This window comes from Lepidothrix coronata, unplaced genomic scaffold, assembly GCF_001604755.1.
Source record: "Lepidothrix coronata isolate B3197 unplaced genomic scaffold, Lepidothrix_coronata-1.0 Scaffold28, whole genome shotgun sequence".
NCBI lineage: Eukaryota > Metazoa > Chordata > Aves > Passeriformes > Pipridae > Lepidothrix > Lepidothrix coronata.
Window position 1 is genome coordinate 869,838 of NW_016690208.1, and position 26,324 is coordinate 896,161.

At 51.0% G+C, this 26,324-nt stretch overlaps 1 protein-coding gene across 1 annotated transcript in view; it reads right to left on the reverse strand.

Moving 5' to 3' along the window:
• MEGF9 (multiple EGF like domains 9) overlaps positions 1–18,886 on the reverse strand; it is a 50,430-nt gene extending 31,544 nt beyond the window's left edge. Inside the window, exons 1-2 of the mRNA XM_017809914.1 lie at positions 18,739–18,886; positions 18,556–18,681 (exon numbers count right to left, since the gene is read on the reverse strand). Coding sequence (XP_017665403.1) covers positions 18,556–18,681; positions 18,739–18,886 — 274 coding nt within the window. The remainder of the gene's footprint in view (positions 1–18,555; positions 18,682–18,738) is intronic.
• Between the last annotated feature and the right edge of the window lie 7,438 nt (positions 18,887–26,324).

The window sequence follows — 26,324 nt, forward strand, 5'->3', positions numbered from 1 at the left end:
TCCCCCTGTAATTAAATTGTGGAACTCATTGTCAGGGGATGTTCTGGCTGCCAGAAATACCTACGGCTTCAAAGGAGGACTGGAAAAGCTCACAGAGGACAGGTCTGCTGGTAGCTGTTAAACACAGGGATCTGGAAGAAGCATCCTGATGGGAAAGTCCCTGAAATGCTGGCTGCAAAAAGTCAGGACTATGCCCTGCCCTCTTGGCATTTTCTTCTGGCCAGTCTTGGATGGGTGAAGCTTTGCCCTGAGCCAGGCTGGCAGTTCTGATTTGCTCCTCTTTTCCACTGCTCAGGGATGGTGGAGGCTCCAGTTCCTCCCCCTAAAACCCACAGATCCCCCTTAAAGAGTTAGGCACGGCTTTTTCCACTGGGAATTTTCTCTTATTACAGCCAAAGGCACAGCTGTGCTGCACCACTGCTCTTTCTTTCCCCCTTGCCTCTCAACGGGCTCTTTCTCTTACCCCCAAGAAGACACTTCATCCCCTCAGTACAATCCACCGATGGGATGAAAAGGGCAATGGAATGAAGGTCAGGACTGTACTGTCCCAGCATGGGATAACGAGAGTATCCATGAGCTGATTGTTAAAAGAGAAGGTCCTACTTTACACAGCCCTTGTAAAACAATTTACTGAGCTCTAGCCCATTCCTTCCACACCTCCAGTGCACCATGTCAGTGTGGCCCTGGACTGGTATTTGTGTTCAACTCCACCACTCCTCACTTGGATGCAACCCCACTGATGCTGTGAGTGCAGGAGCTGCTGTTATCCCAGTGCAAGGATGCTTTGGCCTCCAACCTTCCCCCACAGACTGCAGCAGATCTGAGAGGGCACAGCCTGGCTGAGCTCTCCCACAGGGAGCTGAGGAACATCTGCCACGGGCTAAGAGCTCCTGCAAGAACAGGATCAGAGATGAGCTGATGCACTGTGACTTCCTAAAGAGAAGCGTTCTGCCAAGTCCCAGGACTCATTCCCATCTAGACAGCACTCAGCACAAAATAATAGTCAACTCTTGCATCACTAAGGTGCATTAAAGTGCTCAGACCTGTAATTTACTCTCACTTGAGGCTACAATGCAAAGCCAGACTGGTAGGAAGAGTATCTCTGCCTACCCCAAAAAAAATTTATATAGATATAGGAGTGTCTTCTGCTATTTAGCATTCACTTATTACTGAGTGCACCAGATTCAGGGCATTTATAGACTCCACCAAGCTCTGGGCACTGCAGAGTCAGGTGTGCTGGTGGTGAAGAGAACAACAGCATTCACATTAATACTGTTAAGAGCTTTACACAAGTCACTTGTGCTGTTCCAATAAAAGGCTTTTATGGGTCAACAAGGGGAAAAATACAAGAATTTCTCAACGCTCATACATCACTTGTAATGTCATTAAAAGATTAAACACACTTGTTGAGGAAAATTAAATCAGATTAAATCTCTCTCTTATCACTTGGAAAGAAGTACGAAGCCAAGGTCCCAACTCCTGGGGTCACCATAAGCATTTTCCATCAGCATGAAGCAGGCAGGGCTGGGGCTTCAGCCAAACTCCAGCTCAGCCTTAACAGTGTCACACTTCTGCCATTCCAAAGGGATGGGGCATCGCTCCCCACCACAGCTCACAGCCCCCCTCTCCCTCAGCAAACCCACCCTCAGACCCTCCCCAAATGCACAGGCTGCTTCACTCCCTGGCATTATTCTTATTCCTTCCCTGCACCTGCAATGAACATACAGGCATTTTGTTACTGAGGAGTTCCTGAAAGCTTCTCCATTCAGAGGAATTCTGTTGGTTTTTATTCCTTTTTGTTGCTAAACAAGTCAGTAACCTGTGCGGGGAGCTTTGAACCTGCTCATTCCCCCGTAAACGTGCTTTAAAAGTCAGACTCACAGGTGTAAAGCTGTCTTGGGAGACTAAAGGATAAAGCCCTGCAAACATTAGGGAAAAAAAAATGAAAAAGTAAAATATGGATTCTCATTAACTTTATATTCCTCCCGCACTGGGAGATCCCCGTGTCACAGCACAGCTGGGGCACAACACCTGAGGAGCTCCTGTGGATGGGACAAGGCGATGTCAGGAGGAGCAGGAGTGGTCCTGGAGTCATTAAGATCCAGGTTACAAGGCAGAAAGCTGTGCAGGAGGGACTGCACAGCTGCAGCCGAGGAATTATTCATTCCTACATAACAATAAATTTCCATACGCAGACAAACCCTCCGGGTCTCTTACGAAGCAGACTGTGTACAAAGAGGAATGTGGCCCTAAAATGTTTATGGTACAAGAAGCTACAGTAACTTCAAATAGACCAAATACATGCTTGAGGATTAAAACCTCCAAAGTTTGAAAAAAAAAAAAAAAATGGATCCAAGCCTTTTAATTAATTTAAAAATAGTTTTGTTGGTGTTTTACTTTAGTTGGTTAGATTTTCCCACTAATATTTCCACAAATGTCTGCAACCATATAAATATTCCAAGTTTCTGTTTGAAAATCTCCATATTTTTTACCACCCAGAGCGTGACACAGCCAACCCAACTCGGGGTTTAGAGATAAACAGGGTAAAAAGTAACTTTGGCAAATATCTCCCTACCAGAGCACAGCAACCCTGGCAGCTCATCCCCTCCTGACAGATGTACTTGTGTGACACCTCTCAGGAAATTAAATTGTTTTGTCAGCAAAATACTTTCGGTCAAAGATCAAGACACCTCACATGGGATGGGGCTGGGAATTTAGTAGCAGATTCCAATTTTAGTATCTATCCACCATGCCCTGGCAGAGAGAGGGATTAAAAAGAGCTGCATGAATAATATGAACTATAATCGTCTGTTGAAGGCTCTGTGTGCTCAGATTCCTGCAAAAAGTAATTAAACTCACAAACTTTGCTCGGTGCTTTGGGGAGTTGCAGCTAATGAACGAACACGTTAATTTGTACGGGAGCTTTAAGGAGCTACAGAGAAAACCCTGAGCAAGAACTGTGCTTCCAACTGTTTGTGTTTGGGCTATAAAGCTGTGCTGCATGAACAACCAGCAAGAAAACAGGGGTTAGGAGACGAGGATGAGCTTGGATGAACAGCCCTTTACCACATCCCAGCCTTCCCAGCACAGCTCCCATTGCAGAGTCCTCTGGGTGAGACCTCGGGGAGAACCAGCTCTGACCACCACCTGGTCACAGTTAAACTACACTAGTGATTTCTCCTTGCTTGAATTAACAAATGAAAACTTCCTTGCAAGGAACTCCAGTAAGATACAGAGTGCAGCCAGGGAAGGAATCACCAGAGACCTGCTCCCTCCATGCCTCCATTTCTAACTGCAAATCAAGAAGGGCAAATCTTCAGCCCCAAAAGCCCAGGTGAAGAATGCAGATGATTCCTTTGCTCCAGTAATGAAGCTGGGGTTTGTTTCCCCCTCTCTGTCCAAGAGCTTTTTTGCACAAACACAGTATTTGTGGCTGGTTCATCCCACCCCACACTCCCAGGGCTCCCTCCCAGGGATGCTGCACAGGCAGCAGAGCAGAGAATTTGTCCAGCTTGCAAGGAACTAATCTGCCCAGCTACAGGAGCTGCACATTTGTCTGACACAATTAAGTTGCTTAAATCCAAAATACATTGCTCCGAGGCATGCAGCCTTCCAGAGCCTTCTCCCCTCTGGACCTTGCCTGCAGATACAATAGCTCCTCTTCTCCCAGATCACTGCAATTAACTCCTCATGCTCTCAGGGACAATTTCAGCTTCAGCAGGAATTGCTGTGACTTCCAAACTCTTCCTTCCAGACCACCCTGGGCCCTGCTTGCACTGAGCATCCCCTGAGAGCTCTGTGGGTACAAGCCATTGCTGCCCCAGGTCCTGGCTGTGCTCACAGTGCCTGTGAGAAAAGGGAATGGCCAAGTTCAGGCTGCTGGAAAGCCATTTTTTACTTAGTACAGAGATAACAGACTAGGTGATAACATCTGCTTCAGCACCACCAGCTGCTGAAACCTGCACCGAAGGGAGGGGAGCTGGTGGGGACTGTGACAGCCTCCATCCCTCCGTGCAGGTACATCGTGGCATGAGCTGCAGGGCCTGGATCTCTTGGGAGGTTTCCTAGTGAGGTGGCAAACACACATGGCTGATCTCACTGCAAAATGCAGCTTTTTCTGTTGTGGCAAAGACATAACAACCCAATTTCTTTACACCGCAGTGTGACCAGATCCTTCACTGATGTATGGAGGGAGCTGCAGCTTTGCCTCACCACTGACCCCAAGCAGAGTTTCCAAAGCTCAGTCCAGCACAGAATGGCTGTGGTAGGAAGGCATCCCTCCCTTCCCTCTCCTTTACAGCAGTCTCTCTTACACTGGGAGGGAAGGTAGAACAAAAGCTGGAGATGCCACAGCGACGGCGCAGGTGTGCAATCAATCCATAATTCAATATAAAAATGCTGGGAAGCACATCCTCCCCCAGCCAGAGGCAGAGGAATGCTCTGCATCTCCTGGAAGCAGCAGATGCTCCTCAGATGGCTGCCACAGGCCCCCAGCTGGCTTTGGGGTACACACAACCTCTGGAGAAGGTCTCCACCTTTTGGGGCAGCACAAGCATCAGGTTCCTCTCTGAGTGAGCAGGAGTGATTTTAGATTGCTCTGATAATTCCCCAAGACAAGAGGTGCATTCAAAAGGGGACTGTGGGCACCCACAAGAAGTGCAGGATGGATCAAAAGAGGGTCACATCACTGCTCAGCACACAGGGAAGGGGCCCACCATGCTTGGCACACAGGCAGCAAGAAGCATTTTTACAATTTTTTGTGCCTTTTTTTTTTTTTTTTTAATGAGGAAGAGAAGGCAGACTTGCCTTGGAGGGTTTCAGGCTATTTTTTGTTTAAGCCTGTGGAGAAAATCTGGAATGAAAACTTTCATCAATAAATCCAGCAATTTTTTGTGTTTTTTTTTTTTTTTTTTAATGAGGAAGAGAAGGCAGACTTGCCTTGGAGGGTTTCAGGCTATTTTTTGTTTAAGCCTGTGGAGAAAATCTGGAATGAAAACTTTCATCAATAACTCCAGCAGGTGCCCAAGGCAGCTCCTTTTAAGCTTCAGCTCCTCCAGCCCAGGAGCAAAGGGACAGTTCCATTAACAAAGGCCCCTTTTATCCACGGTGTTAATAAACACTTACTGAAAGTGTTAATAAAAAGAAGCTTTCCAGAGCCTGAGCTACGACCCCAGTCCATCTCAGCTCACTGCATTTTCAAGCTCGGAGGTTTCACAGAGTATGCTGAGTTGGAAGGCCCCAACATCACAGGATTCATTCCCAACACATGCTCCTAATTTTTTTCCCTACTCTAAATAAACATATTTAAATACAGACTTTTATTCATCACAAACAGCAAAATCTTTCTTCCTTTCTCACTCACTTTAAAGGCCGAGGAGGGGAAGGGAGAGGGACCTGAAGAGAAGAAAACCCTTTGAGAGCCTGCAGCCAGCAAGTCCCGCTTCTCTCACTGCTCCCGAGCTTGGTTCCAAGTTTAATAAAGGTGTTTTGTCTCCTTGCTTAATAAGTGGAATTACCATAGCAGAAAGCCCAGCGGGGGAGAGGGATAGCACGGAGCATGAGTAATCACAACTGGTTTCAGGCAGGTTTTGCCATTTGGGTCCTGTTTCAAGGTTATGATGACATAGCGCTACAGGCTAGTTTGGAGCTACCATAACTCCTGCCAGACAAGGGGTTCTAACTTACAACGTGCTGTAAGCAGGGAGAACTGCTGGGACACAGCAAGGAGAATGTCATCCCAGCTGGGAAGAGAGGTTTCCTGCTCCATAAGTTTTATTCCCTTATTTTATAACGCAGCCTTGTGCTTGCCCTGCTATACTTTGCACAGGACAGCGACGCAGCCACCTCCAGCTCAGGTGATTTAAATTCCCCCTCTGACAACCTGTTTCACACCTTCATCCAGCACCTGCCAAACTGGGTTGCAAATACTGCAGCAAGACAAAGTTTCCTGGCAAATCCATGGGGGAGAAGTTGAGCTTTCAAAGAGGGAACTGATATGGGCCAGGACACGTCATGGAAAAAGACACCTGGACAGAGAAAGCTGCCACTTATCACTGGAAACAGGGAACTGCAGCAGATCCAGTATCATCTGCTGAGAACCTGCTCAGGGGGAGCAGCCAGCACAGTGCACTTAAGCTGTACTCCAAACCTTCCTCCAGCAACTGCAGCCATGGCATGAATTTAGGGAGCATAAATTCCCCCCCTGCACACACGGCAGGGGCAGAGCCCACTCACAGGGGTTGCAGGGCAGCTGCCAGTCCCTGGTTCCCCTCACCTCTGCTTTGAGCCCCTGAGCCCTGCAGCAGGTGAGTGATCCCAATCAGGACTACACATCAGCTTTTCATTCCTCTCTCCTTAGTCACCACACTGCTGCCAACATGGACAGACCCTGTAGCTCCATCCAGCCCCAGCTCCTGCCTCAGCCACGAGGTGTTATCTGTATTTATTTCTAGCAATAGCTCACCTTTCAAAGAGAATGTTTCCATTAAACAGCACCACTTCAGCAACCACAAACAGTGACTTCAAGCCTAAGCCAATTCTCTGAAACCTCCACAATAAATACCAGGTCATCCAGCAGAGTACAACAGGCAACAGCCCTGTCCCACAGAACACCCAAATCCTCTTTAAACAGGGAGAATTCTTAAGGGTGTGACAGAAAGGATGGAGGCAGCCAGGCACAAGGGTTTCAGGCACCCTGTGCAGTGCTCCCTGTCTCACCCACAGCTTTAGGCTCTAAGCTGAGACCAAGTCTGAGCCAAGATGCTAAAACCAAACTGGTGATTTCCAGGGTCAGAGCTGAATCCCCCACCATCCCCAAGGGAGAATTACCCACGGTAAAGGCAGCACACTCTGTCTTGGGTTGATAAAACCAAGCCAAAGAGATGCTCAAAACCACAGAGCTTCCTCTGCAGCCTGTGGGCCAGTTAGAAGAGGTTTGTTGACATTTCTATCCTGACCATTTCCCCATTTTTGAGGGCTTCATAATGACTGTTTTGGCATTGCAGGAGGAGGAGTGGTGCCTCCTCTTCCACCAGCTCTGCTGCCAATGAGAAACCCTGCAAAAAGAGGATCTGAGTCCCATCTGCAAAGAGGCATCCAAAATCCTGATGAACCAAGGGAGCTGCAGGTACCTGACACAGTCCTGAGGCTCTGCTTTCATATGCCCAATAGTGCACCCACTGTTAAATATATTACCTGGTATTACATATATACAGATGGGAGAGTATCAGCTCTAAGGCAAGGACCACCTACCCCACATATACATGACAGTGGACACAAGAGATCCCCGAAGAGGGATCACAAAGTGATGGGTGGAGGAGCAGAGAGAGAAGGGCATCAACTCCCCAGTCCATAAATTTGAACTCACCATCTACACATCTCCTGGAAAGCTTTTAAGGGGTTTGTAACCAAAAAGCGTAGATAACCACTGCCTCAGACATTCCCTGACACCAAACTGGGGTGCTGGGGGGAAAGGCAGGACTGTCATTCTGTCCATCCCAACCCAGAGCTTGCCTTCTTCTGCAGGGAAGGCAGTACCACCCTTGGAACCCACTGTCCCTTCAGAGACCAGTCCACTTCTTGTTTATTTTTCATTTTAAATGGATTAGACATGTACAAAAGCCTCCCTTGAAAAGAAACAACCAAGATGCAAAAAGGATGGGAAGATCCCACTGCGAGGCGTCAGCACTAATCCACGTCAAAGGGCACACTGTCAACAACTCACTGTGAACTTCCAGGAGGGAAAAAATGCTCAGAATAAAACAGTTAAGACCAGATAAGCGTTTGTCATTAATTATCTGGAGTCAAACTTGGATTTCTCAACAACACAGCCAAGCCAAAGCAAGCACATTAATAACAGAACATCTCTTACAGGGAGCTACACGCCGGGCGTGCAGCCTGCCCTTGGAGGGAGAAAGGCTGGAGGCAGGTGGAGGCTCTGTTTGCTTTTCCCCCGATAACAGGTATTTAGTTCTCGACGTCACTTCGCTTTATCGTAGCCTGAAACCCGGCCGAGCAGCCCGGCTCCACCCCCCCATCTGCTCCCTGTGCCAGCTGGCCCCGTGGCTGAGGGGATGCTGGGCAAGCCACGGCCAGGCCACACAGCCCACCAGCTCCCCAGACTCATATGGGGACACCCACCCTGCCCAGAAACTGGGGGGCACTGCCGGAAAACCCCACAGGACAGATCGTAACACGACACAGCTGTTCAAGGGAGGGGAGTGCCGGGAGCTGGGATGGCTGCGCTCGCATCCAAGTCAACTGGGGAGCTGAAAAACAAGGCAAATCCCCCCAAATCCTTCCTCGAGTACTGGGAGCAGTAGGAATAAAAAAAAAACAAGTGGCCTTGGCAGGGAAGGGCAGAGCACGAGCTGGGGAGGCTCCGAAGACATCGCCTGTGTTGGCAGCAGGTGAGCAAACACCCAGCCCAGGCAGGAGCCGACAGGTCGCTGTGCTCCACTTCAGTTCCAACAACCCTTTAGCTCTGACAAACAACCTGGAGCAGATCCTCCGCATTCTCAGGATACCCTGGGGTCCTCACTGCATCCCAGCCCAGCTCCCCACAGCCCTCAGGCTGCAGTTTGGGTGGGAAGGAGAGCATGGGAATGCCCCCACTGCACCTCACCCAGCCACGCTGTTACCAAAGGCTCCGGGTCCTTTCGCCATCCAGCAACACTCCAAACAAAAGGCACCTCAAAGGTTGGGTGCCTCTGCCCCATTACTCACACATCTGACATCGAGGCATGTTTTGGGGAGGCAGTTTGGTTCGTAGGAGCCACATCCAAAAATCCTGCCCGCTCCCTCAGCGCCCAACATCCCTCCTGATTTTGGCCCCACATAACTGTAAGCATGTCTCTATTTTGGGGCAGAGAAAGAACATCCTAAAAACTAGTTTCTAACATTTGCTTTGTTCCAGGTGATAAAAGACATGAGTTTTAGCAAGCAGAATATATATATATATATATTACAATATATATGTATATCTATGTATCTTTTTTTGAAATAGAGGGAAGAAGGAAAATGGAACCATTGAAGTTTTCATGGCCCAAGGAGCTTTGAAAAATCTGGAGGGAAAGAACAGAACATCAAGTTTAAACTGTTTTCAATGGAAAAGCCCATTAAAGGAAACAGGTTCTTTTGCAGAAAGATACATATTTTGCTGATTTTGACAAAAAGGTCTGTTCAGAGGAAGGGGAAAAAAAGCTTTCATTTAAATGTTTTCAACTAGCATTGCTTTGCACCTTTCCATTGCTGCTCATGAAAGCATCCTCACAAACCTGTTACTGCTGGAACATGGTGTGCCCAGGGAGAAGGGGGGTGCAGGCAGGGGTTTGGAGACAACCCTTGCCTGTACCATGGAAATGAGCAGGTATTATAAAAGGCAGGGGGGGGAAAAAGTATGTATTTAAAAAAATAATCAACTTCCTCCCCTCAATTTTTGCCCCTAGGGAGGGGGAAATGCTGATCCTCCAGCTCACAGATGGTTCTTCTGAAACAACCTCACAGTTTCCACCCAGGAAACAGTTTCCACAGTTTCACCCATCCTAGTGATGGGGAAGGATTTGGGAGGAGGGATGAAGGACATCAGGCTGTCTCTCCTCAACGTCAGCAGCAGCAGCACTGCACATGCTGTGCATGCCGTGGGATGCACCACGGGATGTGGTGGGTATTTCCTGGGATGAAACATCACCTTTGCCCTCCGATCCCTCCCCAGCCACGACCACAGAGGAGGAAGCTGTGGGTCAAGCACACACCTCCCTGGCAATTAAAATCATCTTCTTAATATCCCCCAGTCCCAGCCATCCTGTGACAGGCCACAGAACATATTAACTACACCCTTTCCCGTTCAGACCAGTTTCTTTCTCATTCAGGTGTTGCTGGACCTGAGTCAGAGCCAAGCTGGCATTCAGCAATTGCACACAAGGGAAGATGGAGCATCACCCGAAAGGTTGTTGTTGCCCCTTGTATCTCCCTTGAAACTTCACACAACTGCACACACAGCAATGAATTTAGAGTAATGCCACCAGTGAAATGCACAAATTAATAGCAATAAAGTGTAAGTGCTCCACGTGGCTGCAGCAGAGCCGTGCTGGGGAAAACGACCTGTGAAGGCTTAAAAACCAGCACACGATGAGACCACTGGGAGACAAAAAAAAAAAAAAAAAAAAAAAGGCAACAAAACAAACAGTCCATTTCAATCTCTTTTTCATAAAGAGCCAAAATGAACCCAGGAACACATCAGAGAATAATCATTTAGCACAGATCAAACAGGAGAACTAGCATATTAAAAATACATGCAGCATTAATCAGCTACGCAGAGTTATGTGCCATCATTTCCATAAATAATACAGGATCAAAGCAGCCCAAGCAGCACTATCAGTTAATATAGTCAGCCAGTCAGTCAAAATAGAGTAAAGCTGCCTGAAAACTGTGGCTGTATCATTTGCCAGGAATAAAGCAGATTCATCTGAGAAGTGGCACGACCAGTTAAACGGGTAAAGGTTACCAACAGCCTCCTCGTCACAGGGAGGTGATGCCACAAAGGAAAGAAAAAAGAAAGAAGGAATTAAGGGTTAACGCAGCTTCAAAAAGTTATTTTAAAACAATGAGCTTGGGGAATATCAATATATCTTGCCTAATGGTAACCCCACAAAGAGCCAAGGTGTGGGGGAAAGGTGGGAGGACCAATCCTGCTGGAAGCATCCCCAGTGGCTGGAGCAGGGGTGAGCCATGGGGTGCAGCCTACCCAGAGCCCCTGCCCAGGGTCAGGGCAGTGCCAAGGGGCTCCCCTTTGCCCAGGAGAAATCTCCCTGCTGCAGAAACCATCCATCCTGCTCAGGGTGAAGGCTCAGCACCAATGGCCTTTAAACATCCACCCATCCATGCATAGAAAATGCCTGTGTCATTAAGCCTTTTGCTGAAAGGCTGCAGAGCCATTTAGCTGCCTGATTTTTAAAACAGGCATGTGGAGCAGCTCGAGCTATAAATAGCAGGGATGGTTGCCTCGTCATGTGTCTGGGGGCTTATTTATAAGGACAGGGGGCAACTGAATTAAAAATGGTTAAAAAAAAAAAAAGTACCTTGGACTTCTCTGCTTGAAGTCCAAGATGCCAGGAGGGGAAAAAAAAAAAACCTTTGAGGGTTTTTTTTGCCTTTTTTTCCTTTTTCCAGGCGCAAAGCAAATGCCCATTGCTCATGCTCAGACTCTGAATCAGTTACATTTACAAGGCAAATTGTAATTCATACAGCAGGTGTTCAGAAATAATAAAAAAAAAATCCTCCTTTAAGCAGCACAAGACCGAACTAAGGCTTTGCATTAGTTCATGCAGCTCCGGGGAAGTGCCTCATTCACTGAAATAGGACCCGTGTGTGTGAAGCAGGAGCAGAGATCTCAAAAATCTGTTCCAGAGGGGGAGGAATAAAAGCCCTAAAGGGTTGGAGCAGAGCTGCTGACAAATAGGAGGGCTGGCAGCCTGCGTGGCATCAGGACCCTGCTGCATTTCGGGTGACGAAGGGCGATAGGAATTTTGCATGGGAAGATCCGGGATGAGCATCAGCCAGAGGAGGAATTCAGCCTCCAACAAAAGAGCCGCTTTGGGCAGCTCAAATGGTCCCCAGGCGATTAGTGGCCCGGCAGAGTGTTTGGAGGGTCTATTCTTCGCAGGCAGCAAGGCGCAATCCCGGGAAACCACGTGGATCCAGCATCCCCCTCTCTGTTCCCTGCCTTTATTAAATCGCCGGAGAAAACAAGGGGAGACAGCCAAGCTGCTCCCAGCCCTTCAGCGCCAGGACACCAGCCAGCTGGGATGCAGGAAAAGCTGGACCACTTTTCCAGCATCCCTTGCTGTGAAGAATCAGGGAGAGGAGCCATGGGGGAACAAGTGACCCCATCAGATGAGGTGACAGCCTCCACCGCTTCTCCAGGAGCCAAGACCAGCACCACTGGGAAGTTTCCTAGTGAATAAGGGGGAAAAATGTTCTGCCAGACAAATGAGGTTCAATTATTCCAAGTCCAGAATATCTTGTTAGAAATGCTTCCAGACTGACAAGCTCTAATCCAATAAAAGACCCTTCCAGACAAGCCCTGCTGGGATTTTGGGAGCGTTTTCCCCCTGGCAGGGACCCAGAATCCCCCAACCCCACACTGGGGATGGATTTAGCCCTAAGCACAACAAGCACATCAATCTTACAGGACAGCCTCGAGGCACAGGACCCTCGACCTTACTGGAAGCTTAAGCAGAAGCAAAGCAAGAACAACCATTTAATTTCAGTCTGACAGAACCCAAAAGTCAAATTTAAAAAAAAGCAAATAATTTCCTGTGAACCAGAAATCTGGTTTTTAGCCAGTTTAATGAGACTGAATTGCAACTGGTTCTGTTCTCCTGCGGTGGTGGAGACACAGGACCCCCCAAGGCAGGGCAGATGGCTGGATTGCAATCTAGCCCTTAGCTCATAAAACATATTAATATCCCCAACCAATTATAAAGTGCCAGACTCAGTCCCTCTGGCCCCTGCTCCCACTGAGCAATGCCTCGCTGCACAAGGCAGCCCTGTTGAGCTCAGACATGCAGCACCTGCCAGGGCAACAAAGCCTGTGGCTTTCCAGGACCTCTGAAGCAAGTCTGAGCTCTTGCTCCATCCTCTGAGATCTCAGAGCTTGATGAAGTCTCAGGTGCAGTCAAGGTGCTGAACAACCTAGCTCCTCAACATGACTTTTTTCATTTTATTTTATAAGTGTTTGCCAGAGGTAAAGCAGACGGAGCCTTCCCATCCAGACAGACGGCTGGAAGAGAAATCCCTGCCTTCAGCACCCGGCCTTGGCACGACTTCATTCCTAACACCGGCAGATGCATCACACCACCAAGCACCTGTGAGCACCTCGGATGCACAGCAGTGCTTCCTGACAGTCAGCTGGTGTCAGCTCCACAAATGTTAGTGGCACACAGTGCCCCAGCCCTGGGTATTTATAGGCCACGGGCTCTCATCAAAAACCTCCGAAATCTTTCCCCTGACTTCAGCAGACTCGCATCCGAGCCCTCTGCTCCTCAGGGACAGCTTGTTCTGTGCTTCCCTGCCCACAGCCACGGGGTGTGGGATGTCCTGGATGTCCTTGTCCTCGTGCTGCTCACCCACAGGCAGCTGGTGAGGACAGACTTGGGGACAGGCTCGATGCCCACCATCACCCAGCTGGGCAGATCCCAGGATGCTGCAGCCACCTCCAAGGCTGCACTGGAGCAGCACAAGAACCACAGTCCCCTCCAGGATGGGGTTGTTCACCCTCTGAGGTTACAACTTGGTGTAGCCCACAAGATGAGCTCTGCTGCCAGCCCAGCACCATCACTCCATAACCACAGTGGTCCTGTCCCCCCTGGCACAGCCAGGCAGTCAGCAGGACTGAGGCCAAGGTGCCTCTCTGGGAACAGGCAGCCCCAGGAGGATGCTCCAAGGACAAAACCAGCCACGGACCAGGAAGCTCATCCCACACATGGCCACACATTTCCCAGCTGTTTGGACAGACACAACCTTTGCACTCCATGCAAACCCCAGTCAGTGTCGCAAGAGTCCTCCTGGTCACAACTCCAGCACTGCCCTGACTGTCCCAGCCACCCTCACAGAGCCCAAAGGACCAGCAAAGGCACTGGGACACCTCTTGCCCACCCCACAGCTTCAGACAAACCACTTTATTCCATGCTCCAGCACCTTTGCCCCCCCACAGGCTGGTGTTCGGGTATTACCAAGAGCAGCCAGATAAATAACATCACCACACACTGCCAGTGCCATTTTACAGATGGCATTTTCCAAGTGGCAACTCAGTGATGTGATGTCTGAATCTCAGCTATCATTTAAAATAAAATTTAAAAAAAAAGCAAAACCCCAGCAGAGAGAAGATAACAAACAAGACCTTGGGTGCTCTGTAGATCCTCCCAAAAATATCCTGATATTCACGAGCATCGCTAAGTCCCAGAATCTCAAAATCTTGAGTCAGGACAGTTGGATGCATCTGATACAAGAATGACTCAGATGGGAGCGTGGAGGCAAGGAGTGACATTTTCTGCTGTGGGCAACATCCCTTTATTTTAAGCTCAAAGCTACAAACCTCACAATTTATTACTTGATTGAAAAAAGCCGCTCTCTGCCCTGGCTGCTCCCGTACTCATCCCAAGGAACAAGAACCATCCTCCTTATCCTCAGCCTTCACATCCGTAACTTCATTTCCATTTCTTTAAATAAATTTAAATCCTGCTGACACCTTGAATACAAGTTATCTCAGTAAACACATTGAACACAATCCCAAGCCCTCAAACAAGGAAAGCTTAAGCTGCCTTCCCAAGTAATGAGCAGGAGGAAAGCTCCAGCTCATCCCTCTGGCTCCCTCAGATTGTCTCCCACGGGGTCAGAGGCAGACCAGGGGCATTCAGGTAGGTATCTGCATGAACCCATACAGGGGTGGGAAGACCTCTACCAAAGGGTGTAATGGCTCAATGGGAAGAGGGAAAGAGTCATCCAGAGCTACAAAAGGGACCAGCACTGGCACAATGCCCTGAAACTGCCCTTCAGCAAGCTGGCTGTTTCTGTCCTACCAGGATTTGAGAGCTCCCAACCCCTCGAGGAACACAGCCCCAGCATGGCAGGGTCTGGCTGCTGATGGCTCCGTGGCCAAAGTCTTTTCCCCACAACAATACTGCTGGTGCTGCAGGAACTCCCCCCAAACCTGCCCCCCTATACCTTGTGCAAACATGGGGTGCACAGTCCTGTGCCTGCACAAAAGTAAAACCCTCCAGCTCTCCAGCTGGATGATGAAGAGCTGAAGCCAGCACTCACCAGTCCCCTCCTCACCCCAACACCTCCTCTGTGCCCAGACAGTCACCCAGGTCACCCCCAACGCCCCCGGGGATTTGCCAGGCTCCTCTTTGCATGATAAACCCATCAGCTAATCCCACCCAAAGCCACAGCCTCCACCTATTGAGGGGGCTCTGGCTGCACCCCCTCCTTCTGAGCTGCAGCACCTCAGCAAGAGGTGGCCCCATGCCAGAGGCTGGAGACCCATCAGACATCACTGCACACCCTGACTCAGCTTTCACACATTTCCGTAGCAAATGTGACACCTTCCCGTGGTTTAACTGCTCTGAGCCACCGGGCCATCTGCATTTCCTGCCCTGTGGCTGCAGCAGAAACTGCTCATTGTCCCCTCCTATGAGGTTCAGAGGTGAGGAGTCAGACCCAGCACCACTTCTGGGAGCCGGTGACCCTGCAAGGCAGGTGGAGCACAACAGAAACCCCGGGGAGGAAAGAAGGCAACAGCTTTTGGGATCTGAAACATTTCGTACAGTCTAAAGATGCCCAAACCCAAGGTTTGGGTGCAACTCCTGTGCTGACCCAGGCTGTGAAAGGAGGTTTGGGCTTTTCAGCCCACTTGTCTGTTGTGCATGGGGTTGGAAAAAAGAGTCAGAACAAAACGTCCTTCAAGGAGACCCACAGTGTTCAACACCACCCTACAGGAACGGGTGGAATAGAGCAGTTTTGTTCTTAATGGAGGCAAAGTCCAACCAGAACCACACCGGCCACAGCAGCCACATCTCTGCTCCAAAACAAGCACCCACCCAACAGCCATCCCCAAAACAGCTTCCCCAGCAAAGCTGCAGCTTCTGCTTGAAACAAGACTGCTGTGGATAAAAGGAAGAGGCAGAGTCTCCCTGGCGGGTGTTGGAGGCTTTGGTGATAAGGCAGGGGATACTTCTAAGCTTGTCTCCACAAACACGGGGATTAGCAATTTACTTCTCTTAAAAACAAAATCCGGGATTTTAACATGATCACAGGCTTGGAAAGAAAAATAAACATCATGAAACTGGGAAAGGGAAGAAGAGAAGGAGAGTGGAGCAAACAGGCAGCTCAGTGAAAGCTGAAGTGCTTCTTAAATAGGAATGAGAAATGCATTGAAGTCAGACTTGAAGTCTTGGTAGTGCTGAACAACACTGACTGTGAGGACTCACACCCATTTCTTATCAGTGATAACACCATGGGCATTAAGGGAAGCCTTTCTAATGATGTGCATGAGAAAAGACCCATTTGTTTCACGCAACAGAGCATATAATGCATTAATTATCTACTGAATTGGAAAAGTAATGTTGAAAACATGCTTGCATTAAAGCTAAAGGAGGGTTTCAGATAAACCCATTATGTTCACTGGCTTTGCTATACCTTCAGTGCTTAATGCCCGTTCAGAGCAAACCTCTCCACAGGACTCCAGTGTCACAGCAGTCATGGCAGCACAGAAAGGCCCCATAAAACCCACAGAGACCAGCTCCCACACAGACCCTGGTCATACCACCCACCCATGGCACCTCCACAGGCTCCCACATCACACAGGGGGATGCTGCCAAGCCATCTCCTCCCTCCACTGCCTCATCCCCCCACAGATGCCCTAAACTCCACCCAGCCCACGAGCACACCAGCAATCCTTCATCAGCCAGGGCTAATCTCAACCTGTCACACTCAGGACTAACACACTGGGCTGTTGGAGAAGACATAATCTGCCCGTGTGTTCCTACCCTGGCCAGCACTGCAGAGTAAAGGCACCAGAGAGCAATTCTGAGATCAAGTGGCTGTAGCCAGTAATAATTAGCACTTTAAAACTTCAAAGGGTGATGCTGGCCTCCACAACCCAAGCTCAGCACACCCAGGGCTGGCAGGGAGGAATGCTCATCCTCAGTGCTCCCGTTTCCCAAGGGAGAACTGAAACACAGGGCTGAGGGTGCCCACAGCAGCATGAGGAACAGACACAAAATCCCCCCCAGCTTGCATCCCTGACAGCTTCTATGGCAGAAGACAAAGGATGTTATGTGAGCATCCCACATGGGCATCTGGGAGCATCCCAAGCCACTGCTAAACCAGCCGCCTCCTGCCTTGCAATAGTTGCACTTGTCACCTGGCCCATATGAGAGTGATGCTCTTAATAAACCCACTGGAGCCCAGGGGTGGGAGAGGGGGAGGTCAGAGGGGGAAATGTGCTCCAGGAAGCTTGGGGTGGGTACGTGCATCCCCCTGGTTGGCACCCAGAGGGTCACACTGTGCTGCACATGCCAGTGAGTTGTTCAGTTGACTCAGTTTGATCGTGGCACAACAGAGGAAACTGCTTCTGCTTTAAGAGCACTCAACCCATCCTACCTTTATCAGAAACTCCTAATCTTAAGCCATTCTGTTTCTTCCAGAAAAAGCAAAGACAGAAACCTCAATGGAAAAAAAAAGGGAATTAAAGGCTGAAAACAAGCAACTCCAGATCTTCAGCTGATTTTATTTCTAGCCAAATAAAACAAGTTGATTAAACCACTTGTTCAGACTGCTAGAGCTACCAGAAGAGCAGAATGCATCCCTTTCACATCAGAGGAAGCTCAACGCACTTAAACCAAACATCTTCCAGGAGAAGAGAAAAAACAAATACAAAATAGGAAAGGATCAGCACTATAGTACTTGCATGTGTCTGAACACAAAGCTTTGGAAATGCAGAGTGAAGCCAAGTTCTCTGCTAAAGTAAGTGAACAAAGCTCCATACAAGGACTCCAGCAGAGTTTTGTCTGCTTAATCTATAGGTAAACTGCAGTCTCAGCTTTGAAGAGCATCAGTGTTTCCATCTCCCTGGGAGTGACCAGTGCTGTCAGTGCCCGACACCCAGCGAGAGCTTGACCTGAGAGCTCAGCCCTCCCATCCACCCCTTACCTCTACCCTCCTCACACTCTTCATTGATAATTTATTCCCACTTATTCCCATTGTCACAGCACCTTCCTCAGCTCTGCGTAAGCCCCGGAACAAAACAGGGTCAGGATGAGACCTACTGAGGTGCATTTCTCCCAGCACAGAAGAACCAATGGATCTTTCCTGCCCTCACACGCCCATCAGGTACCACAGGAGTGTGGGGTTTGAGCTGCAAACATACCTTCTGGCACAGGTAAGAACAAGGGCTCCAGCGACACCAAGTCATCGCTAACCCCGCTCTCCCTGCTGCCGGCACGTGGAGGTGGGACACCGGGAAGCCTTGATGCTCACAGAGCTACTTGACCTCCAAGGTCCTACCGGGGGATGCTCAAGGCCAGCGCCCACCCTGTTGGGCACTGCCCCGATACAACGGTGATGGCAAGGACGTGTCTTCACCTCCTCCACGGGGAGCACAATGCACAGCGGGGACCGCTGCCGTGAAGGATGCTTTGGGCAGCCTGGACCAGCACCTGCCCCGCTGCTCCCCCAAAACCACCAGTGACACCTGTAACACCCTCGGCACGGGAGGGGCATGACACACCTGCCCTGCCAGACCCCATCCAGGGGTCGGTGCCCCCGCACCCAGCCCCAAGGTGGGGAGGGTGTGCCGGGCACACGGGACTGAGATGCTCCGAGGGTCCCACCCCGCGGGGGTCGCAGCAGCCGGAGGGGCCCGGGGAGCCGCCGCCCCGTCCCCGGCCGCGCCTTTGTCCGCCCGGCGGAGGATGGGGAGCAGCCCCGTCCCGCTGACACCCCCCGTCCCGCTGACACCCCCCGCCCCGCCGCGGACACGCGTGGGCCGCTCACCTGCGGGGCCGCTGCCCGCCACCTCCTCCTCCTCCTCCTTCTCTTCTTCCTCCTCCGCCACCGCCTCCTCCTCCTCCTCCTCCTCCTCCTCCCGCACCTCCTCCGCGGGCGGCGGCGGCGGCGAGGGGCTGCCCCGGGCGGGCGCGGCGGCGGTGCCTCGGGGCCGTGCGGGGGGCAGCGTGCCCGGGCTGCTCTCAGCGGGGCCGCCGCTGCCGCTGCCGGGCTCCGAGGGCGGCGCGGCGCTGGAAGGCGGCAGCGCGGAGGCGGCGGCGGCGGCCAGGAGGGCGGCGAGGCACAGCAGGGCGAGCGCGGTGCTCGGCCGGCGCCTCATGGTGCGGCGCGGGGCTCCGCCATCCACTCATTCATTTGACGCGGGCGGGGGCCGGGGGAGCAGCGGCGGCGGCGCCGGGAGCGGCGGCGGCTCCTCCCGCCGCCTCAGCCGGCCATGCCCCGCCGCGCCCGCTCCCAGCGCCCCTCCGGCGGCTCCCGCCGCGCCGCGCCCCGGCTGACAGCGCCCGCCCCGCCCCCGCGCCGCTCCAGCCAATCGGCGCCGCGCCCGCCCTAACTGACGGCTACGATGCACCAATCAGAGGGCGGAGGGGGCGGGGAGAGGGGCGGGGCGAGGAGGGGAGGGGGCGGCATTGTGAGGGCGGAGGGGGCGCGGAGCGGGACCCGCTCAGAGCCCCCGCCGGGCGCGGGGAGGGGGGGCGGCAGCACACCTTCCTTTCTTATGTCTGTATATGTACATGTATATGCACGCTCTATTTTAAAACATATACGTTTTTAATTTTTTTTAAATTTTTCTGATTTTTAATTTTTATTTTTTAAAAATTTTTATTTTTTAAGATATTTTTATTCGTTTTCAAAGATATCCTATTAAAAAATTAAATTTCCCCCCCCCCGCCTCAGTTTTGGAAGACAGCGGAGAAGGCGCCGGGGACACAAAGCGTGTTGCCGGCAAGCAAGGTCCATCCCAGCCTGAGCGATGCTCCGTGCCCCTGGATGCTCCAGGTCCCTGGACGGCTCCAGCGGGTCGCGGGGTGTCACCGCCCCTCTCGGCACGACCCCCCCGCAGCCACCTGCATCCATCTCCCCCCGCCCGCCTCCCCCATCTCCAGGCCTGCGGTTGTGCCGTTCCCCTTTGTGCTGCTCATCGCCGGGGCTGAAGCTGTTCCCCACCCAGCGGGGGATGGATCAGCCATAAGGACAATGACACCTGGGGAACCCCCCAGGGCTCCCCCCCGCCGTGGTCCTGCTGGGGCTGACACCGGCAGTGACCTTGGCCAAATCCCCCGGTCCCGGAGGAGCGATCGGCAGCGCGGCGGGGGGAGGAAGCACAGTGACACAGATATTAATTATTTATGGGACCCAACTGGGTGATCGCTGGTTCACGCGTGCTGGAGCAGGAGGCAGGAGTGCGCTGCCAGCCCCGCGCGGTGGGAAAACGCTGCTCTGATCAACACAAAGGCACGTGGCTGCACGCCGGGATGTGCTGGAGCAGCTGGGTGGGCCAGCAGGAGCAGGATGGGCAGCAGCGTCCCTGCACATCCCGCCGTGGGAAGGTTCAGAGCACTGGGGGCTTGGTGGCTCTTGGCTGCCCAGCCCTGCCCTGCAGGTGTGTGGCACTGCCAGGGGAGTGTTTGCATCATCTCTCGTTCCTGCGGGATCCAGTGGATGCTGACAAGTGTCTCTCTGGAATTAGACAGCCCCACCTTCACCCACCACATGATCTAGGCTGCCAGTCCTTCTCCAGCACAATATTTAGGGGTTGTCTACAAGGGAAACGCTGCCCAGCGTAGCTGCTGTGGGATAATTATTCAGCAATCACTCACTGCTCTTCCCCCATACCCATCCCCTTCTCAGAAATAAATGGGACTTTATTCCTGCATAATAATATAATTATTATTCCCCAGCAGCTCTGCTGTGCCATTTCCCCCACGGAGACAAACCCTTCTGAGATCTGCTTTTCATAATCGCCGTCAGCCTGTCGCTCCCCACGGGACCAGAGGGTCCCTCTGATCAGTGGGAATACAGCTGGCAGGGAGGCAGGAGGGTTTGCTGATCAAGTGCCTCCTCCAGCACTTCACACAAGGTTATTGTCTGTGGGAATGGGAAGAAGGAGCCAAGCAGAGGAACGATTAAGGAAAGAGTTGTCTGGAACAAAGAAATTCCTTAGTTTTAAGTTAAAGCTGTGCAGCCTCAGCAGCCAAAGGATGGACCCTGAGCCCAACTCCTGGCTCAGGGCTGTTCCCTGCAAGAGCCTGCACAGCACAGGATGCCAGATCTGCTCATCTGGTTCCCAAAATATTACATTCTCCCTTTCTGCTTGGGAGGAGCAGTTAAGCATGTCACAGCCTTTCATCTGTTTATCCTCAGGTGGCCCTGTGCTGCCACCCTGACACAGGAGGGAGACAGGACACTGCTGGAGTCAGATGTCCTTGGTCATCCTTATCCCAGCAGGACCCACGAAAGAGGATTGGACACCACTTGGACGTGGGATTACAAACAAACTCAGAGGCTCCTTCTGCCCAGATGTATGATTTCAGTGCTGGTTTATCATGAGAATCATTACAAAGAGCCACAACAATAAAATTTGCTGTCTTTACCACACTGTGGGTACACACAACCCAGAGCCTTCACGGTGATGCCACATCCTGGTGGCAGCAGGGGTGGAAAACGCAAGGGCTGAATTCCCACCTTGGTGGAAAACACTGCCAGCCCCCCAAGCTGCCAGCATGCCCAGCAAGGGCTGGGTGGAAGGCTGGAGAAAGGCTATGGGAGATGCTGGGCAAGGGGAATGGAGGAAGCTGGGCAAAGGGGATGGAAAGAGGATGAAGGATGCTGAGTTAAGGGGATGGAGGATGCTGGGCAAAGGGGTTGGGGGATCCTGGGCAAAGGGGATGGAGGATGGCGTGTCCCAGGCCCCGTGCAGGGACAGTTCCACAGGACCTGCCGCTCCCCCTGTTGATGTCAGATAGAGTTGCAAGTGCTCCACAGCCCTGACACAAACCACCCCTGGCTGAACCCAAAAATCCAAGCACCTGGAAAACTGTTGGCTCCTTTCAAGGACGTTCATCCAGGGATACCAAGGGTACAGAGCAGACCTGTGCTGGCACCGCGCCACCAAAATGTTCACACTTCCCTTCTTTTTGTGTTTTCACTTTGCAATAAAAAGGTGAGAAATGCACGTCTGAGCAGGATGGATCCCCGAGGAACATGGAAGGCTGACACAGCTCCCAGGTCACATGCAGGCAGCCCAGCCTCCACGCCTGCTTCTTTCATAAGTTTTAGAGGAATCGACATCGTCCCCAGAATTGTTCCTGTTCCATCAAATCAGCAAGATTTTCTTCCCCAGTGGAAAGTTTCCATCAGATACGTAGCAACTAGCTCTTTCTCTGACCTATTTGCAAGCCCCAAGCCACTCTCCACCACCCACTGCTTGAAAGCTTTGATAATTCAATGAGATGTTAATTCTGACATCCAGCATAACTCTCGATACAAAAACTTCTTTTTTTTTTTTTTTAATTATCATTAATTGCAATGCAGGAGTAATGAAACCTCTCCGCAGATTTGGCATTCAAAGCACCCAGCAGCATTTTGCTGCACAACTCCCATTAAGTCAACGTGTATTAAGTGGTTTTTGACAGTCCCGTGTGCTCTGGGGTTGGCAGAGCCCAGAAACAACGAGGCAGCCCAATTCTGCCTCAGGGACTGAGGCACAAGGCAAAGTCCAGCCTGGTCAACACATGTAGGTGTCAGCACACGGCTGCTTAAAAATCACACTGCAAAAGGGCACTGTCACTTTTAAGCACGTCAGGATCGTCTTTTAGGGCAAAATTCTGCTCTAAATGCAAAGAGTTGTTAGTGAGATCCCATGTGCTTTCTCAGGACACACAGCCTGCGAGTCTGAGCTGCACATGATGCTGGAAACTTTTTCAAGAGCCTGACTCAGTGGGTCTTTGCAGGACTGGCCCCTGAGCAAGGTGCCCTCCACTCCCTTTGCAGAGCCCTGTCAGGCTCTCCCTGATCCGAGGGATATCAAATATTCCTTAGGCTGCATTTCCTCCGTGAATATTTTCTTTATTCCATATATATATTTAAAATTTGTTTTAGTCATCAAACAAAGAGTGGTTGAGAGTAAAAAACCTCGGGAGCACCTGTACAAAAAACCTCAGCATAATCAGGCACAAGACACAGGAACTGACTTAAAGCACAAGCAGAAGCCATGGCTTTATTTTCGCTGCTGGAGCAGAGTAAATGGCATGTGTGTTGGGAAACAAATAATTTTTATAAATCTTTCTGTTTCCGTGACCAGGCCAACATTACCAATGAGAAGATGACAATCAGAGTGCAGAACTCTGTGTCTCCATCTCTTTCTTCATCTGTTTTAAAAATAAAGCACCTTCTACGTGGTTGCTCTGGAACGGCAGCCCTGCCTGAGCCGAAGCACACGCGCTGCCTACATTTATCTGCTGATTTGAATATAAATGAAAGAGAGTGAATTATAAACGGAGCCTGGGGAGTTGTCTCTGCAGGCCTATGGCTGCTGGTGGCAGGGCTCAATGGGCAGAGGCCTGGAGCCTCACATCTGTGCCTGGGAAGAGCATCCACAGCACCACTGATCCTCCAAAGGTGACAAATCCCTCCTTTGCTGGGTCCAGTTCCCTCACACACTGTGCTCACGGGGAATTTACCCTTGTACATGTCTCTGAAATAATGATGTTGCTTTAAAGGGGAGCCCTGGAGAGCCCTGTCACCACAGTGATGAGCACTGAGCATCCATCCCTGCAGCTGCCTGCAAATCCACCCAGGAGAAGCCTTGGATCCTGAGGCATCCCTTTGCCCTGGCCACGAGCATCCCCACACCCTCCACACACCTTTTTATCTGCATAAAACCACTGCAGAGATGAAACAGCAAACGTTTGTTGTCCTTCTTGCAACTTCCCAGCCTCGGACAAGGGGGCTGCAAAACACCACGTGCTGCATCTGCTGCTGCTCCTACCGTGAGCATAAACAAACCTGGTGTTGGCAAAGGTCTGCTGTCATCTCAAATAAATGCAATTACCATCCAGACCTCCTTCTCTTGCTGGGGGGACGTCAGCAGCAGGGGCAGGACATGGTGGGGGTCCCAATTCTGTACCCACTTTAAGAGCAGCTTAACTTTAAGCACGCCAAGGTCATACCAATGTAAAGCTAAGCTCCTTTTCACATCAAAAATGTCCTACAAATGCAAAAGACTGAACTAATTGGCCAGTGCATATGTTTATCACTGCTCTCCGAGAGCTTGGATCAGAAGGTCTGAGCAGGGAAGGTCAGGCTGCTGACTCAGATTGCTCAGAAAGTGCAATTTCTTTTCCACGGGAAATTGTGGCACTTTCAGATGTGTTTTCCCCTCCAAATCCTGTTGTCCATCCCAAATTTGCTGGAGAAGGTTTTCAGATGTGTTGGATTTGCCTGTGCTGTGGATTTGCCTGGATTGCCTGTGCTGTGTGACTGGGAGGGGAGCAGCAGAGGATCCAGCTGTGGGTGCTGCTGGATCCCAGCACTGCCAGCGCCAGCCAGGGCACAGCCCAGGAACCAGCAGCTCACACACGTGGAAGATTAAAATGAAATCAATTTGAGTGGTGATGTCAAAACTAAACCAAGCAATTTGCTGAAATGAAATGCTTTTGAAAAAAATTACCCTCTGAAGGTCGAAATGAATAGTTCAGATTTTTTTTCCCTGTCAATAGTTTCCTACACGTTCCCACAAAATGGTTTGATTTCAGGAAAAGTGCACTCGTCAATAAAGATCACTTCCACTGAAACACTTTCTAGCCTTCCTGCTGCCCAAAGAGCTCTGCCTGAAGCCAAGCACCCCATAGATCTGCAAGTCAGGCAGGACCCCCAGGGCTGGTCCACGCCTGGGGGTGCAGCCCCAGAGCAGGTCTGGCACACAGTGCCCCTCAGCTGACCCAGGGAGCAGGGTCTGGCTGCAAGCAACCCCTCCTGCAGCTGCTCCAGGCTTCCACAAGCAGATTTTACTTCCCATTGCCCTCTCTCACACACCCAGTCTCCATCCCAGAGCAGGACAGGCAGCCCCACACACATCTTCCCACACCAGACACACATGCACTGTCCTTGTCACACACCCCAACCAATTCTCTCCCCACCACATGCACCTTGTCTAACACCCAAATCTTTTTTCTTATCTCCAACACAGACTGAAACAAGCCTTTGCATATTCCCTCTCCAAGGCAGCCCCCAGCATCACCCTGGACCTCTCTCCCCAGCCCCTGTCCCTGGGAACACTGGGACTTTGAGGGGCATCACTCCACGGCAGGTGCTTTCTGCTCCCCTTTTCATTTCTGACTATTTCTGCAAATGTGGGTCACAAAACAGAGACAACCCTGACACTCGGCAGGAGCAGAGGAGCATCCCTTCAAAGGAGATTTAGAAAAGCGGTGTGGGAAGGGTTTCTGCAGTGCTCATCCACAGAAGAGAGCAGCAAATCCTCTCCTCTGATGGCAGATCGTGAAGGCAAGTCCTTGAGCGTGAGACACTGAGCTACCAGGGATTATACAATTCCTTTGAAAAAGGGCTTTTCTTCCAGATCCCTTTTGCAAATCTCCTGCTATTACCCACCCTAAAGCACTGGTAACGCTTTCAATCTCTTGCTTTCTGCCACAGACACACATTTCGCCTTTCACTCACTTTCACTGGCTTTTTTTTTATTGGATATTGAAAGAGGGTTATTGCCTTGGACGTGCAGTGGGAGGGGATGAGGGATTGGGGGCCTGTCCAGATGAGACAGTTATTCCCATATTACCTAATGGAGGGGACTGACCACACTGAGCCAGGTGCTCTTCCCAGAGCCTGAGCTCCTTCCCAAAACACTCAAGGTGTTTGATTCTTTCCATGTGTTTGTTTAAATGAATCCCCAGGAGGCTCCAGCAAGGCTGGGGCTTATCCTGGTTCACATCAGGGATTGGTGCTGTAGTACTGCACAGGCAGAGGGGCTGAGGGATGCAGCTGGAGCTGGGATCAGGCTGGACCAAAGCGTGACTATGCACACTGTTTGGGACAAGATGCCGTCAGTGTTTGACCATTTCAGCTGCCAAACCCTCTATCCCCCACACAATTTAGCAAAGTCTCAGTGTGAAAAGAGGACAAAAGGTCCTTGATATTCACAAGGGCACAGGTGGGACATTGAGTGGCCATTTGGGCTCTAACCCTGGACAATCCATCAGCCAACAAAGCAAGACCCTATTTCTGTTTCTCCATCGAGTGCTCGGGGCTGAGCTGCTTCACTACAAGGAGAAGTCACAACCAGGCACTGCCACATCCCAAAATCCAGCTGTGCCCAACTGCTCCCAGCTGTCAGAGAGGGTGGGTGTGAGGAGCCTGGGAGCAGGCAGTGGGAACAGGGCCAGGCACGGCAGCAGGAGTGGGAGCACAGAGGAAGGGGCCTTCCCATTGTCCAGAACAAAGGACCAGATGTGCGCCCAGGGTAGGGAAAATCCCACCCTCCAACAGCCAGATCTGGCGTTCCCACTCGGAAAGGCCCCAAGGCTGTCATTAGGAAAATCTTCTATGCTGGGGCAGCTAAACCCCCTCCTAAACTGATGTCATTAATTTAGGGCAGATACTTGTCCAGAGGGTTACTCTGGGGCCATACCTGGGCAGCTGCTCTGCACCTGCAGGTGTCTGGGTCAAGGATGTAATTTTTCCTGGTCTCTGATTTTTACTTATATTTTTTTTCTTAAAAGCCAATAAGCAAAATCATCCCT